The sequence below is a fragment of the Zootoca vivipara genome, chromosome 2 (genome assembly GCF_963506605.1).
Source record: "Zootoca vivipara chromosome 2, rZooViv1.1, whole genome shotgun sequence".
Lineage (NCBI taxonomy): Eukaryota > Metazoa > Chordata > Lepidosauria > Squamata > Lacertidae > Zootoca > Zootoca vivipara.
This window is the reverse complement of record NC_083277.1, coordinates 26,007,026-26,024,598: the sequence shown is the minus strand read 5'-3', so window position 1 is coordinate 26,024,598 and position 17,573 is coordinate 26,007,026. Positions and strand designations below refer to the sequence as shown.

At 46.0% G+C, this 17,573-nt stretch overlaps 1 protein-coding gene across 23 annotated transcripts in view; it reads left to right on the top strand.

Annotated features, from left to right (window-relative positions):
• Window positions 1-212: 212 nt before the first annotated feature.
• Window positions 213-17,573, top strand: part of MAGI1 (membrane associated guanylate kinase, WW and PDZ domain containing 1) — a 477,919-nt gene continuing 460,558 nt past the window's right edge. For 13 of the 23 annotated variants that reach the window (XM_060271321.1, XM_060271308.1, XM_060271304.1 and 10 more), the window contains exon 1: window positions 213-1,127. In XM_060271321.1, coding sequence (XP_060127304.1) covers window positions 833-1,127 — 295 coding nt within the window. In that variant the 5' untranslated portion in view covers window positions 213-832. The remainder of the gene's footprint in view (window positions 1,128-17,573) is intronic. The other 10 variants (XM_060271322.1, XM_060271320.1, XM_060271310.1 and 7 more) reach the window with 1 other exon arrangement.

Genomic DNA, 17,573 nt, shown 5'->3' with positions numbered 1-17,573 from the left:
CGGAAAACAAAGGGGACAAATAAGAAACATCTGGCCAGCCTAGATTCTGGTCTCGGGCTGCTGCTTATGGGCAATTCAGCCTTAAGGGCAACGGCTTCACTCCCCGCCGGCACTTCTGTGCGCGCTCACATGCCGGGGAGAGAGGAGGGCCCCGGCGCGCTTTCTCCAAGGGGAGGCGGCCAGGGAGGAGGAGGAGGAGAGGGAGGAGTTTGTGCCGGGCGCCTGCGCCAGCGGTGCCTATCGCTGCTCTCTCTCTAGCTCGCTCGCTCGCTTTGCTTTGGTCTTGCTAAGAAGCGACCCGAGTGAAATGTAACAAAACAAGCGGCGCCTTCGTCCGCGCTTAAAGGAGCCGCGCTCGCTCGGAGGCGAAACTGAAGGGGAAAGAAGTCGCGGGGAAAGTGGCCAGGAGGAAAGGGAACGAGGACCTTTTGGTTTGTTTGTTTCCTCCACTTTCCCAGGTGGGACCCGGAGCCGCACGGAGGGAAAACTGCGCCGGGAAAGGAGGCTTGCCTACCACGACTAGGGGAAGAAGGAAAGCGGCAGGACGAGGGGACGCCCGCCGGACTCTTGCTGAGGGACCAGGGCCGGCTCGATGGCAAAGGCGCCGTCGGAGGAGGCGCTCGCTGCCGCTGCTTCTGCTGTTGCCGCCGCCGCTTCGGGCAGGACCTGCGCGAAGTTTGCTCGGTGATGGCTTGAAAGTTGCCGGGAGCGCCCGGGGAAGGCTGGCTCGACGGCCCCAGCGCGCCTGCCTGCCTCGCCTTTCTCCCTCTTTCTGCTCTGCTGCTGGTGGTGTTTGTTTCGCGCAGCAGCTCCGGACTCGGCGAGCAGCGCCATGTCGAAAGTGATCCAGAAGAAGAACCACTGGACGACCAAGGTGCACCAGTGCGCGGTGAGCCGCGGGGCTCAGGGCCAGCTCGGGGTCACCATCCTGGGGGGAGCGGAATATGGAGAGTTTCCTTACGTCGGGGCGACGGCGGAGGAGGACAGCGGAGGCGACGGGAAACTGGGCGAAGGGGAGCTCTTGTTGGAAGTGCAGGGCATCCGGGTGTCGGGCTTGCCCCGCTACGACGTGCTGGGAGTTATCCGCAGCTGCAAGGACCCCGTCCTTTTCAAAGCCGTCAGACAAGGTAAAAGGAAAGGAAATGGGGGGGGGGAGGCTGGTTGGTTTGCATGGTGCAGGGTTGGGGTGCGAAGAAGAAGAGGGGATTGCACTTGGAGGACTTTGGCGCGGAGGCGAGGGGCGCTTCGCCGCTGCGGGACTCGAATTCCTCCACTTTTTCCCTGGTTTGGTGCGAGGAGCACGCTTTGCTTGCTGCTTTGAGATCTGTGTCCTCGACTGCAGACGCTGCCGGCTTCTTTGGGGTGCTGCTGGCGACTTCGGGGGAAGTTTGCGGGGCTGCGAACGAACTTCAGCAGCCTCCTGAGACGGAGCAGCGAGCCAGGAGACGACGGCGAGACTCCCGCTGGTCCTGGAGGCTTTTTTGGGGGGGGAGGGGGGAGCCTCTCTTTATCCTCCGCAGTGCACCGAGTCTGCGGACAAGGGAACGGGGCTCGTGGCGCAGGAGAAGCTTCGCTCTTTCTCGGACTGCCTCGGGGGCTTCTGGTCTGTGTGTGGAGTCCGGGTGTGCCTGGTTTTTGTTAAAAAGTCAGGGACGACGCACTGGGGGCGTCTTCACACTTTGGGGACCTCTGGCTTGACCCGTCTCGAAGGGATGTGTGCTGGGTTGATGGAGCTGACGTGTAGCTCAGGCGGTAGAGGCTCTCAAAATCTCAGGGTCGTGGGTTCGAGCTCTGCCTTGGGCCAAAAATTCCTGCATTGCAGGGGTTGGACTAGATGACCCTGGGGGTCCCTTCCAATTCTAAGATTCTATGCAGGGAAAGGTGCTTTTGAGACGTGAGTCAGAGAGGTGCCTTGCTTTAGCCAGGACAGAAATATGTGCTGGGAATTCTTAAGGTGACCTATGGGATTTGGGGACCCCTAGCAATGGAAGCAGGACATAACCCTGCTCAAGATTCCATTTATCTACTTATTTTCGTAAAATGGCTCTCTGCTAGGTCAGGGTCAAGGTCACATCATGCTCTGTTTCAAGTGGGTTTTTTTTTTTGGACAGGTGTGAAAGTCCTGATTTAGTCCACCCATCAGGGTTGGGTAAGCTCTGTTGCATTCTAGAGCTGCATAACTGACTGGTGCTGGACTGAGTGATAGGAAGGTGTAGGAAGCTGCCTTATACAGAGGCATATCATTGGTCCATCCCACTCAGCAATCTTCTGTACTGATGACCCAATGACTCTCCGGGGTTTCAGACCAGCTTTGTTGTCAGCCTCTCTGGAGATGCCAGGGATCTAAGTAAACCTGGGATCTTCTGTGTGCAAGGCGGAAACTCTGCCACTGAGCTATGATCCACCCCCAAATTAGATGGTTCAAAATTTCTAATCTGCCCCATCTGTAGGGTGAGGTCGGGTTTGCTTCTTAAAACCCTGATGGCAACACACATCCCATAAAAAAAAAACCAGGCAGAAAACTGAATACATCCTGGGATCTCAGACCTGTAAAAGCAATATTAAAAAAAACTAGTTGAAGTTTGCTCTTTCTTCAAAGGAAGACGGGGACTTTTGCTGTTTGGAACGGTGGATTCCAATCCTAGTTCCTGAGATACGAGGTGGCTCTATAAAGAGCGTGCCAAGCCTTCAGAAAGAGAAACTTCATTGGTCCCGTTCCTCCTCTTATTGTTCTGTGCTAGGAATAAGTCCCGTCTCATGCTTTCCATCACAGGACGAAGATGCTGCTGCTTCTCAGTCCCATTCCTGGACGAGGCTTGGTTCACACTTGTTGGACACTGTTTGAGCTATAAAAGTTGCCTTGGGAGTGGATAAACCCAACAAGCTCTTGTGTTGAGCAGTGTGGGAGGTGGCTGGTCCTTGGGAAGCGAATGAGGGTGGTAGCTGGTGTGTTTAGAAAAGGGGAGGGCTTGGTTTCTATGGGAAGGAAATTGCTGGGTAATGCAGGGTGTGAGTGTGCCTCAGATGCGTATCGGTTCTAAGTAGAGTTTTATTACTCTCCTAAAAGATCACACAGAGCAAGATAAGTGATGGGGAACTCTTACTAGGTTTTTAAAAAAGAAAGGCTGGAGAACCACAAAGTTGTTTTTTTTAAAAAAAGAAAAGTCTCCCAAAATAATGTGCTCTTCAAGTGTTTATGTCCCACCACCCTCACCAAGAAAAGATTACTTGTGTGTGTGATCATTCTGCTGCCTATATAGATGAATGAGTTGTCTTCTTTGCATTTCTTCTTTGCAGTCTTTGACTGCAAAAGTTGCGATGGGCAAAGCCACCTTCAGGGAGCTTTTTACTGCTGCTGTTGTTTGTTTTTTTGAATGCAGCCACAAATCAAGTCTGCCTTCCCCCCCTCTCCTCGCCCTCTCTCCCTCCCTCTGCCAGTTTGAAAATAACAGAGTCACCCTAGGAGAGAGACACTGAGGGGAGCATCTTGGCTTTGTTTTGATGCCAAGGCAGTAATTATTTGGGAATGATGCTCTGATTCTCCTGGGTAATCCGAACTGCATTCTTCTCTACAGCCACCCTCCACACATTTCCCTTGGGGACTCGGCTCTAAGTTTTACGGCTTGTGCCGGCTCCTTTAGCCCTGCAGCTCCCGTTCAATTGGAGATGTTCTTTTTAAGAACTGCACCAGCGCCCCTGGCCACAGACGGTTCTGGGTAAGGGCTTCTGCAGTTTGTCAAGTGGTGAGTCCTTGGGTCTGGTGGCAAACTCTATTAGGGAGCCAAACAAATATTTCACTTGACTGGACCTAGAGTAATTTCCGGAGAGACCGACTCCTCCCGCGGTGATGAATCCCTTCGAATTGGAACATTCGGCTCCTTTGCTGGAGGATGACTCCTTGCCTGTGTGTTTCTTAAGTGTAGGCATGTGATTGCCAGCTGCCTCCCTTGCTTTATGTCAAAAGATTGGCATGGATTTCTGCATGGGAAATGGATTATTTCTCTCTCCCCCTTCTTCCCCCATTGCCTGCCAGGAATGGTTTATTTTCTGCTTTGCTGAAACTCCAAACATTTCTTCCTTCAGACTTCCCTAGCAACAGGACACTTCTGTATCGCTCATAGCCTATGCAGAGACGCTTGACATTCACTTCTGGCCTGTTCAAGAGCCTGTTCTGGTTGGCTTCCAACAAGTTTTTGGGGGTCATAGCCAAGGATAGTGCTTGTTCCTCTTTTGTCCCTGTGATTAAGCAAGCCAAGCCACCCTGCCCTACCCAGAGCAATGAACAGATGTGGGGGGTGGGTGGGCGTCCATCCCCCTCTGTGGCTCAGACACCATTGCCTGGGGTTTGACTGAAAAGCTCTTGACTTCTGCAAGTGTCCTGGACACCAACAAGCTCCTGAATTATCAAGTGGAATTTTTGTCCACAGCCTACTACAGATTCATCGTGCCAGCTGATTAGTTAACAGCTATTAGCTGAGATAGCTAAGTGGAACCTCAATTTCCAGAGGCAGTAAACATACTTGGTACACTGACCATTAAAACATTGCCGATGAAGAATTGGCGAAACAGGGCCTTGTCCTGGGATTTTTTTTCCACTGGAATTTATTTTTTATTTGCTTCATTATCATACTGGAATTGGTTCCTATTTGAATTCATCTTACCATTACATAAATAAAACCTTTTGAAGACTTACTTGAAATTCCTCTTCCTCCTGACCCGAGTTCTTGCAATTTACTGTTTATTTCTGGACTTCACCAAGAACTCTAATTTCTACAGCTGATTAGTTAACAGCTATTACCTGTTTCAGTGTATCTGACGAAGTGTGCATGCACACGAAAGCTCATACCAAAATAAAAACTTAGTTGGTCTTTAAGGTGCTACTGAAGGAATATTTTTTTTATTTTGCTTTGACTCAGACCAACACGGCTACCTACCTGTAACTAGAGCTATTACCTGGGATAGCTAAGTGGAACCTCAATTTCCAGAGGCAGTAAACCTGTGAGAGCTTTCACCTGTTCGTGGTGCTTCACAGACACCTGTCTAGAGCAGGGAAGTGGGAGGGGGACCTTTGAGGCTGATCCAGCAGGGCATTTCTTCTACTCTCGACTGTAAAATGAAAGATGCCAAGAAGGTGCTTTATCATTCCTCTTCGGAGGCTGTTGGTGGGGTCTTGCAGCCCTGCTTGCTTCCTTTTTTCCCCTGTGTTTTGCTGTTGTGAACATGAGTAAAGCTGCTGGGCAACCTGCCTTTACACCAGGCATCCCCAAACTTCGGCCCTCCAGATGTTTTGGACTGCAATTCCCATCTTCCCCGACCCCTGGTCCTGTTAGCTAGGGATCATGGGAGTTGTAAGCCAAAACATCTGGAGGGCCGCAGTTTGGGGATGCCTGCTTTACATTATCCTAAGTATGCTTTAGGGAAAAGGCTAAGGAGTAAACCCTGTCCTACAGAAATCCGGAGTGTATTTCCAGAGACCGTTGGATGGAGCCTGGCACACCTCCTTCCAGCAACTCCTGCAGCCAAGCTGGTGCTCTGCTTTCCTTTAGGCAGGTGCAGTGCAAGTTGGCACCGTGATCTTGGACAGTCAGTTCTGAATGCTTTCAGAAGTTTGGCTGATTTAACTTAACTGCAAGTCTCAGTCCTGTTTGCACCTTTAAGTTATGACTTGTAGATGTGTGAGCTATGATCTGGAATCTGCCACAGCTGATAAACTGTGTTTATGAACACCTCGGTTTACGAATTTTCGGTTTACGAATTTTCGGTTTACAAACGCCGCGGACCCATCTGGAATGGATGAATTCACTTTCCATTACTTTCAATGGGAAAGTTCGCTTCAGTTTATGAACGCTTTAGTTTATGAACAGACTTCCGGAACCAATTGTGTTCATAAACCGAGGTACCACTGTAGTTACATGTACTTGTGCTATGGGGTGTAAACTACCCATGGGACATCCAACAGCAGTTGGATTACAGTTGGTAGAATTATAAAATAGGACTGTGGAATTATAATGCAGGGCAGTAAATTATAGCTGCTGCTAGATTTTCTATAAAATGCAATTATTTTTATTTCAAAATTTAATTCTTTACTCCTATGGAGCCTGCTTTCTCGATAAATTTTCGCAAATACATTTTTGCTTTGGAGACATTTAAGGCATATGATTTGGAGGAGGGTCTGTGCTAAACTTCAGGCCACACATTAGCATAATAGTAACAATTTTTCTTTGTATTCTTTTTTTAAATAACTTTTTGTGGGGTTTAATAAGGATCATCATAAATGATACAAAATCAATAGACCAAGTCTTCTCATGTTACTTGTATATTGTAAAAAAACCCAGCTTAATAAATTTGAACCAATATCCATGACATATGGTTCATTATTAGTGGTAAATGTACAAGTTACTAGTTCCTGGATTATTTTCAACAGAAACATATGGGAAACAGAACAGAGTTAACAGAGAACATTCAACATTGCATAGTCACTCTGTATTCTTTGCGTTTAACCAAAAGCTGTGCCAAAGGGCATCCAGGTATCTTCTTGCTCAGAGAGATTAACCTAGAATGTCTCCCATTGCTTAAAGGAGAGATGTCCCAGATGTGATAAGCAGTGGTTCTGCTAGAACACTTATTGATGCATCTCATGGCAAAGTTTTATTTAGCCTAGGGCTTGGAGGCAGGTAATAATCTCTGAGAGGCATCATAGTGTACAGACACATTCCTTCTGTTCCAATCTGCTGGTCAAACAGGTCCTACAGGAAAACTTGCGGAACTTGTTGGCCAGATATAGAAACGGGAAGAGTGTGTACATGCTACTGAGCAGTGATTCTGCTTCTGCCTCTACTTAATAATACACAGAGACTGCGAGTCACACTGGAAATATTCTTACCAAAAATTGTGAACTCTAAAATCTTGATTCATGTTTTGATGGGCACGAACTAATACTTAGCAGACCCTTCTTGATTGTCTGGGTTCCCACAAAATAACCTTGGGGCGGGTACAGAAAATGAGTTTGGATGTCCACCTCTCCCCCTTATTTTGTAAAAGGACCGGCCCTACCGTTGGGCAGAGTTTTCAGGGAACTCCCTCCTACACAGGTGCTGGGGTCCAGGAGCAGCAGCAAAGTTTAGGACGTGAGCTAGCGGGGGAGAGTGCAATTGCACTTGGGTCCTGTTTGCAGGCTTCCCATAGGCCTCTGGTTGACCACTTTGAGAACAGGATGCTGGTCTAGGTGGGCAGTTGGCTTGAGCCAGTAGAGCTCTTGTGCCCAAGAGACATCTAAGCTAGCCTGTTGCCCTGGGGTGCACTGAAAATGTCTCATTGTCCGCAATGAGTAAGGCTCTATTGCATGTCAGCTTTTGTATGTAGAATGGAAAGGAAGGTGCTATCTTGTCACTGGTCTCAGGCAATAAAATGTCTTTGGTTGGCCCGTCTTGTAAATGCATTGTTGGATTGCCTTATAGTTACTTGGAGATCCCCACTGCACTTGTGGGCATATCGTAGTATTAAAACTCTTGTTTGTCATTAAACATAATGCCACTCGCTCCCTCTTTTTTTTTGCGGTCCCAGACCAAGCAGGATCCTGTTATGCTTGTTAAATACATTGAGTCGCCGCTGAAATAAATGCCGGTTTCCACTTTTGAAGGCCTAGTGCCAAGCCCATCCTTGGCCCCAACTCCAAATGTGCTTCCCCGTAAGAATAGGTTTCCAAATTGATGGAACGCTTCGGATGCCAGTAGGCATTCTCCTTGCTTTTGCAATGTGGAGATTGAAACCTACAAAAACCCTGTGGTGAGGCGTTTCCTTGCATGTGGGTAAAAAAAGGCCAAAGCTTTTTTAATGGGATTAAAACATGCATTTCCTTGCATGGCTTTTGATAGCTGCCCTTTAACTTGTGTCTGTTTTAAGTTGTAGGCTGTTGGCTACAGAGACTATGAAATTAAAGTATGAACTGCTTGTCACTTAAAAATTGAATGTCTAGGTACATAGGATGCTGCCTTATCCCAAATTGGATCCCTGGTCCCATTTAGCTCAGTGTTGTGTTTTCAGACAGGATGGATTTTTAACCCTTCCCCAATTCTACTTTTTTTAAAAAGAAATTGCTCTTGCATTTTCTAATTCGCTGCATGAATCAATCCTTCTAAAGTTACAGCCCATGAAGATCAGTTTACTTCACTGATATATTTAGATTATTTTTGGATGATTTAATTTTTTTTAAAGGAAACAAAAGAAATAAAACCCAGCATGCCGGTGAAGCAAGACAGTGGTCCTATTTTCTGCTTGCTGTCACATGTGCTGCTTTGACAACATTAATTTGACCCTGAGATGTATGTGAAAGCAGAAGGATGTAATGGTAGATTTCTGTGCAAGGGCTGGCATTAATTACCCAGGCCAGCTGTGGAATGTTAGGCTCAATTACATTTACCAATGCGAATGAAACAGGCTCTTTAAAAGTTATTTGCCTGAGCACTTATTCTGACAACCTTCCCCTGAGGGTGTCTGGCAGGGATGTGATGTCTTCAATAGTCTGAATTTCTCCTCTTGTGCCCCTCCAACACCCTGCCAAAAAAAAAAAGAAAAAATATATAATTGGAGGGGTTGGTTAAGGTAGGAAGGTACTGTATAATGATCAGTCCTTCAGTGAAAATTTTGTACCCCTTCAGCAGCTTCATGGTATGCTGGGAATAGAACTGCCAACTTTTGTTAACAGATAACTCAAAACCTCTGGCCATATGTATATTCTAACCATCTGCAGCCAAAGTGTAGAAATAGTTGCAATAGTTCTTTGTGTTTTGATTTCAAAATTCCTGTGCTGGGTAAACGCATAACAGGTTAACCTCCCCGCCCCCTCTTTTATATATATATATATATATAAAAATTAAAAAGTTGCTCGCTCTTGAGGATTTTGATGTGTCTCTTCTTACTGACGTTTGTATATGTAAACATGACACATCCAGGATTTGGGAAGATGCTCTGGCTTGCAAGTTCTTGGCTGATGTTTCTTTTAAAAAGGCATGACTCCCTGGTTTATATTACTGCAGTGATTAGTTACATTATCTAGTGTTTAAAGTACAAAACTTGCAGATTAAAACAGATGTACACGGCTTATTTTTTAAAAAATTATGCCAGAGTGCTCTGAACAACTGACAATCAGTAGTTTATGAATTATGTTTTTCTTTCTTTTTTGACGAGTTAGGAAGAAGGCTTAAATCAATATCGCAATGTGTAGTTTTAAATTTCATTTTTTTTCTCCTATGAATTTAACCTTGCTGCTGTTGAGCAGATTTTCTTTTTCATGATTGTTTATTGCATTAATTGTGTCTTGCAGGATCACTGTGCCACTTGCAGCCACTTGTTGTATAAGTTCCCATTATATAGTACCATATGGCACACAATAAGGGGGGAAAATAGCAATTTTATGGAAGCATGTGCTCAAAGAGCAGTGGTGGAAGCTGCAGAGATTAGAGCACGGGTGTCAAACACAAGGCCCGGGGGCCAAATCCGGCCCGCCAGACCTCGTCATGTGGCCCGCCGAGCGCCCCAGCCAGCGGGACCCAGCAGTGGGACCTTGCTGCTGAAGCGCCGTGCCAACAAAGCGCCGACAAACAGCTGGGGCTGGGGAAATGCTTTATGCCCCTGGGTCCCTTCGCGCTCTTTTCTGGCGCTGAATCAAGGCGGCGACCCCCCTTCCCTTTCTTTCTTCCTCTCTCTCGTTCTTATTCTTTCTTTCCCTCTCCTTCCTTCCTTCTTTATCTCTGTCTTCTCTCCCTCTTTCTTTTTCTTTCCTTCTTTATTCTTTCTTTCCTACTCTTCTTTCTCTCACATCTTTCCTTCCTCTCTCCCTCCTGCTCCCTCTTTTCTTCCTTTCTTCCTTCCTTCCTTCCTTCCGTCCTTCCCAACTTTCTTCCTCTCCCTCATTCTTATTCTTTCTTTCCCTCTACTTCCTTCTTTCTCCCTTTCCGTCTTCTCTCCCTCTTTCTTTTTCTTTCCTTCTTTTTTCTCTTCCTTATTTCCAACTCTTCTTTCTCTCCCCCCTTTCCTTCCTTCCTTCCTCTCTCCCTCCCACTCCCTCTTTTCTTTCTTTCTTTCTTTCTTCCTTCCTTCCTTCCTTCCTTCCTTCCTTCCTTCCTTCCTTCCTTCCTTCCTTCCTTCCTCTCTCCCTCTCCCTCTCCCTCTCCCTCTCCCTCTCCCTCTCCCTCTCCCTCTCCCTCTCCCTCTCCCTCTCCCTCTCCCTCTCCCTCTCCCTCTCCTCAGAAACATAGGATGCTGCTTTATACTTCTGGCCCTTAAACCCTGGAACCAGGAGAGCAGCTTCAGTGAGTCAACCTCAGCCAGTCCCTTTGGTGAAGGGTGGTGGCTCACTGGCAGAACATCTGTCCTGCATGCAGAAGGACCCCAGCATCTCCAGGTACTAGTAGCTCTGCAAAGGTCCTGCATGAAACCCTAGCGAGCCTCCACCACCCAGTGCAGTTACCAAAAATCATTTTTCAATAAATTGTACAATAATTGAACATTTGAATATCTACTTGCCATTATTCTGACTATGTTTCCGCTTTCAGAGCTAGTTATTACTTGCATTATTACAAAAAACAGTAATAATTGAATGCAGTGACAATAATTTATGATAATAAAGAGTGGACACATAGTCCTACAGATACAACCGGCCCTTTGAGGGTGACCAAACTGCTGATGCGGCCCCCGATGAATTTGAGTTTGACACCCCTGGATTAGAGCATCTTTGAATGAGAGGCAGATGCTGGATGGCCGGACATCCAGGTAGATTCTTATTTCAGACTATCCAGCTGTTGCACAAAGCTGTGTGTGCAAATCTTAGTGTATACCAGAGGTCAGCAAACTTTTTCAGCAGGGGGCCGGTCCACTGTCCCTCAGACCTTGTGGGGGGCCGGACTATATTTTGAAGGGGGAAAAAAGAACGAATTCCTTTGCCCCACAAATAACCCAGAGATGCATTTTAAATAAAAGGACACATTCTACAGTACTCATGTAAAAACACACTGACTCCCGGACCGTCTGCAGGCCGGATTTTGAAGGCAATTGGGCCGGATCCGGCCCCCGGGCCTTAGTTTCCCTACCCATGGTGTTTACTATTCTGAAGACAAGCTTTTGAGTGTAATGTATGACAGCCTACTGCAGAGTAGAGTCTCCCTAGTTTCATTCCAAGGAAACCTCCAGTTTCTGCTCTTGACCTGTGGTGGTGCTCTGAAAAATTGGTAGTCCATTCGCATATGGTTCCCTTTCTCACTTGTTCATGGTTCATAACTTGCCAGTTGGCAACTGCTATTCTGCAGCAAGTACAGATTTATAACAATGCAATCGCCAACCATGCTTTCCATGGGAAAAGCAGCATTGATTAAAGATGACACATTTTGTTCCAAAAACCTATGCATTGTGTTAACGGCAGCCGTTTAATTGTTGAATGCTTGTGTGACGCACCCATTGAGTTCAGTGCTGGCATACCCTTGCACATGGTGTGAAATTTAACACAAGACATCTGTGTGCTGGGTGCTTAAAATCTCAGAGAGAATGCTCCCTGTAAGCATTTACCAGGGAATGGAATGTAAAAAGGGATCCTCTTTAGCAGCGTACTGATGTGCGTGGTTCTTGCCATTCACCTTTACAAAGAGCAAGTTAACACACACACACACTCTTCTTCTTTTTTGCCTTGTGTTCTTTGGTGTTGACTTCAATTGCTTTCTGTTTACAATTTTTCAAGAATTAATATGATCCTTTAATGGGATAAAATTGGATTATGTTTTTCCACAATAAGGTTAAATCTTTCAGCCTCATTATTAAATAATACTGCAGGCTTTCATTTTTAGGGGTTGCCAGATCATAGTGCAATTATCCTTCAAATTATGGTGTTAATTGCAACCGATGTTTGAAAATTATTGCAATGTAGGGTATTAAATAATTTAACTACTCTTGGTAGTTGTGCGGTGTGTGGGTGTGTGGGTGTTTAAAGCTGTTTACAAACTTGAAATTTAAATGTGCTTTCGGTCTCCCAAAGAACTAGAGCCTGAATTCAGCCTTTCTAGCTTGTTTCACAAGCTGTCGGTGCACACTTCTCTCCCCCCCTTATTCAAAATTGGAGACACCCTTCTTCCCCCACTGCTTATGCACCTGAAAAGGATTATGTTGTAAACAAGTTGATACTTCTGTGACCTCACAGAAGTCACCTCTCTTGATTGGAAGGAGAGAGGCCTCACAGCACTCACTCACACAGAGATCCATTGGGAGATTGTCACAGGAACATGTCAGTCAGCAATCACACAGTTCAAAGTTGGAGCTAACTATTAGCAAAAACACAATCTCCACAGACTTGGCTGAGGATCAGGCCTAATGAACACAGCAGCTCATTCCCAGTGGTCTTATTCAATGAAAATCACCAAGACTGAAAGTCCCTGCCTCCTCATGGGCATCGTAGGTCCCCTTCTCTCCAGGTCCTTCCCCCAAGCAATCAGAGACTGCGTCTGCATGCGGCCAACCTCTCCTCTGCCCCTTTCATTCCTCTCCTGGTTCTGGGAGACAGTGGGAAGGGGAACTTGTTGCAACGGGGGGGGGGCTCCCTCCTCTCCTGCTTCAGCTTCTGCCTCTGGTTCTAGACTTCTCTCTGCCACAGACTCTCCCTGCTCACTAAGTCCTCTTACTTCTTCAGCTTCCGACACCTCCTCCCAGTCTTCTCTCTCTTCCTGTGACCACTCATTGTAGTCCCACCACCACATCGTTGTCCTGGGATGGTCTTCATTTGTAGGCTGCAGTTCCCAAACAGAAGGGTTGAGGTGTGGGGTATTAAAATTCAGCCTGCAAAACCAGTTTGTGGGGGATAAAACATAATTTGTTGTTGTTGTTGTTTGTTGTTTAATCGTGCCCAACTCTTCGTGACCGACCCCATGGACCAGAGCATGGCAGGCACTCTGTCTTCCACTGCCTCCTGCGGTTTCGTCAAACTCATGTTCGTAGCTTCAAGAACACTGTCCAACCATCTCGTCCTTTGTCGCCCCCTTCTCCTTGTGCCCTCAATCTTTCCAAATGCCCGTGGCAGTGTGTATAGTGCTGAGTGTGGTTCAGATCTCTGTAAAGTCTTGAAATTCGCTTTGGAACCCTTCTGCCAGATTATATCCTCTATGTTTAGACACGCATGCACTGTGATGTGGTAGACACTACTGGCCCATTTTGTTTTTTGTACATTTACCGTATATCTCCCCCTTTATCCAAAGCAGCATACACGATTCTCGGTCTCCCCCTCTCTCCCTGCACCCATTTTACATGCGAGGTAGGTTTGCTTCACAGCTGGGTGAAGATTTGAACCCAGGTTCCCCGCTTTCCTAGCTCACCCACTTTTAACCACTATACTGGCTCACATTTTGCTGCATTGCATGTGTTTAAAATTATAGCCATACGTTCACCCCCACCCCCCATTTTTGCGTCTTTATATTACATGAAATAAAACCCTTCCAACTCTACCATTCTGTGATTCTATGAAATAACCAAGGGAAGAAATAATTAGCTGGAATTCCCGTCCTGCTTTTTGACTGTGGAGTCTTTAAGTCTTGGGTTTGATGACAGCCTTGTGTCACCTTGAACAAGGCAACTATACTGCAGTGTTTGTGCAGCTATAAAAAGGGAGAGGATGACCCTTCCAACCTGTCCTAAGCCCTTGGAATAACACAAATATAAAAATGTGAATTAAATTGGTGTGCAAATCTGTGAATACATCATTATTTAATACTGTCCTAAAGATACAGCTATATATGTTCAATTGTAAGGTTTTGTTTTGTTTATAAAAAGGGAAGAGAAGGCCACATTTGCATGCTGCTTTTTCAGCTTAAAATGGTCATGCAGCCAAACATTTGTCTGGGCTCCCAAATCCTACAGGGGCAGCAGAGAGATCATACAGGGAAAGCAAAAATAAGTGTCTTGGGATGGAGCTGTTTTAAGAATGCAAGTCCTTTAAAGTATTTAAGAGCTAGTAACCTCTCAGCGCTAAAGACTTTATTCTCATTACTTATACATCTTCTGCTTCATTTTAGGAGTAAAGAGTGCCCATCTATTATTGAGGAGGCCTGTTGGGGTGATGGCAGAAGAAGACCAAAAGCAATTCTTGTGCTGCCTCCTCTCAGAAGCTCCTCTTAACTTTCAAGCAACTATTTGACAACCTGCATTTAAACTCCATCGTTGGATAAAAATATGGACTGAATGCATTTTGAGAGGAAGCGAAACGGGGCGAGGCAAGCAGAGAAAGGCCATGGCATGGTTTTTCTGTTTGATGAGAACTCCAGTCTTTCCATCCCTCCTGCCTCGTCCCATAAAGTGGTACAGGAGGAGTCGGGAACCTGTGGCTGTCCAGATGTTGTTGGACTCCAGCTCCCATCGTCCCCAGGCAGCATGGCCAGCGTTGTAGTGGTCAGTCCAGCAACATCGGGAGGGTACAGGTTCCTTACCCCTGTGGTATAGGCTGGTGCTGGTGAAGGCAAAGTCAAACCTCTGTGGCTTTTGCCAGGGGACTGTCCAAAGTGTAGCCAGGAAGCCATTTTACAGTGTTGCCCTCTTAAGGAATACCGGTATTAGTAGTTAGCAAGGCAGGGCACCACCTTAACCATTGTTCCACTCCTACCTGCAGGGCCATGGCCAGAAAGTAGTGATGCAGGTGTTCTTCTCAGATCCTTGGCTCTTAGGCTATGAGGTCTCCTGCAGGGTTCTGTCCTGTCCCCCATCTTGTTTAACATCTACATGAAGCTGTGGGGGGATGTTGTCACTAAGATTGCTGATCACACCCGGTTCTGTTTGTCTGACCCTGCTGGGTGGGCTGGAGTAGCACAGATCTTGGAGGGGCAGGATGTGGGCCAGCAAGTTGAAGCTGGCACCTCTAGGTGGCTAAGGCTTACCTAGTGATTTCATGTTACAGGTAGGTAGCCGTGTTGGTCTGGGTCGAAGTAAAATAAAAAAATTCCTTCAGTAGCACCTTAAAGACCAACTAAGTTTTTATTTTGGTATGAGCTTTCGTGTGCATGCACACTTCTTCAGATACAGTGAAATGGGAGTCCCCAGGCACTTATGTAGAGAAGGGGTGGGGATGGGGAGGGGAGGGGGGATCACTCAGAAGGGTGGTGGAAATGGGTGATTGACTGACTGATAGCTGTGGATGACCGCAAACGACTGCAAATGGTTTTGCATGAAAAAGCAAGGGTTGAGATGGCTGAAGATCGCTTATCATGTATAATGAGATAAGAATCCGATATCTCTGTTCAAACCAGGTCCCTCCATGGTTTTGAGCTTGGTGATAAGTTGTAATTCAGCAACTTCTCTTTCCAGTCTATTTCTGAAATTCTTTTGTAGTAAGACAGCTACTTTGAGATCTTGTATAGAATGTCCTGGGAGATTGAAGTGTTCTCCTACTGGTTTTTCTGTCTTCTGGTTCCTGATGTCAGATTTATGTCCATTTATCCTTTGGCGTAGGGTTTGTCCTGTTTGTCCAATATAGAGAGCTGAAGGGCACTGTTGGCATTTGATGGCATACACAATGTTAGAAGATGAGCAATTAAATAGTCCTGAGATGGTATGTTGGATGTTGTTGGGGCCAGCAATGATGTTGTCCGGGTGTATGTGGCAGCAAAGTTGGCATCTGGGTTTATTGCAGGCTCTGGTACCAGTGTCCATGTTAAGTCTGGTGGTTGTATTATTGTGGGTGAGGAGTTGTTTAAGATTGGGTGGCTGTCTGTAGGCAATGAAAGGTCTTCCTCCCAGAGCTTGAGAAAGGGAGCTGTCATTGTCCAGGAGAGGCTGTAGATCTCTGATGATGCGTTGTACTGTTTTAACTTGGGAGCTGTATGTGATGACTAGTGGTGTTCTGTTATTTTCTTTTTTGGGTCTGTCTTGCAGCAGGTTCTCTCTAGGTATCAGTCTGGCTCTGTTGATCTGTTGTTTAACTTCATCAGGTGGATATTTTAGTTCTAAAAAGGTTTGCTGTAGATCTCTTAGGTGAGATTCTCTGTCTGTAGAGTTGGAACAGATGCGGTTGTAACGTAGGGCCTGGCTGTATACGATGGATTGTTTGGTATGTTTGGGATGGTAGCTAGAAGCATGTAGATATGTTTGTCGGTCAGTTGGTTTTCTGTATAAGGTGGTGTCTATACGTCCATCCTGTATTTTTATAGTAGTGTCCAAAAAATGTATTTCTTGCATAGATTGGTTCATTGTTAGGTTGATGGTGGGGTGAAAGTCATTGAATGTCTGGTGGAAGGTTTCCAGGGTCTGTTGTCCATGTGTCCAGATAATAAAAATATCGTCAATGTATCGCAGGTACAAGAGAGGTTTGAGTGGGTAGGAGTTTAGGAAACGTTGTTCTAAATCTGCCATGAAGATGTTGGCATACTGTGGGGCCATGCGGGTGCCCATGGCTGTGCCGCTGATCTGGAGGAACAGGTCCAAATTTGAAGTGGTTGTGGGTAAGGACAAAGTGGCAGAGTTTGGTAGCAAAGTCCGCTGTGGTTTTATCTGAAATGGTGTTCCTTATGGCTTGTAAACCATCATTGTGTGGGATGTTGGTATATAAAGATTCCACATCCATAGTGGCTAGTATAGTATGCAAAGATTTGAACAGGGGTTTGATTGCAGAGTTGGAAGGGACCACAGGGGTATTCTAGGAATCTTTTTGCTCAACGTGGGGCTCAAACCCGCGACCCTGAAATTAAGTGTCTCATGCTCCACCGGCGGAGCTAACTTGTTGGTTTATAAGGTACCACTCCAGCTGCCAGTTTGATCTCAATAGCAGTTTGTTTTAGAAGCTTGCAAAACATCCCCCTTGCATCCTGGATAGCTTCTCAGCAGTCCGGTGCCTTACAGATGTTGGTGGGAACTGTTGTCCAACAACATCTGTAAGGCACAGTTGGACCACAGTTCCCACCAACATCTTCTGAATAACATATTTGCTGCTCCTGAATTAGGGTCTCTGTCTTCCTTGCCCCCTTCTTTTCATAGTTTCAGCAAATGCTTCTTAAAGTATGCATTATTCATCTATAGCATCTGGATCCTGGCATCTTCTAGTTGGGCTTCTCGCTGCTTTTTCCTCAGAGTTTATTTCCTAAATGCAATTGAGTGACTTAATTAGTTCTGGGGCTAATCTAGCATTAGCAAAATGCGTTTGTCAATACTTCTTTGTCCCAGTCACATAGGACTGCTGCCTAATATGGTTTGTCATATATTCTTCAGAATAGCTTTGCATTGCAGTTCTTAGCTACTACTGTACAGTACTAGAAATATATTCTGCAAGATCAAAATTTTGTAACCAGAAGGGAAACATTCAGTGACTGGTTCGTTTTATGCAAATTATAGCACAAACTTCATGACTTGCAAACATTGGCGTTATGCATGTTTCCATCAAGAACTGGTACCCATAGAAGAGGCATGGTACATTGATGGGCAATAGCCACCCAGCAAACCCTCTTAAATAACATATAATACAAACTGAAATGGAAGGGTTGAGCATGCAAAATAAGTCTGTCCATGGTGTTATTGTTCAGCTTGCATGGTGATCATAACTACGTCAATAAGTCTTCCTT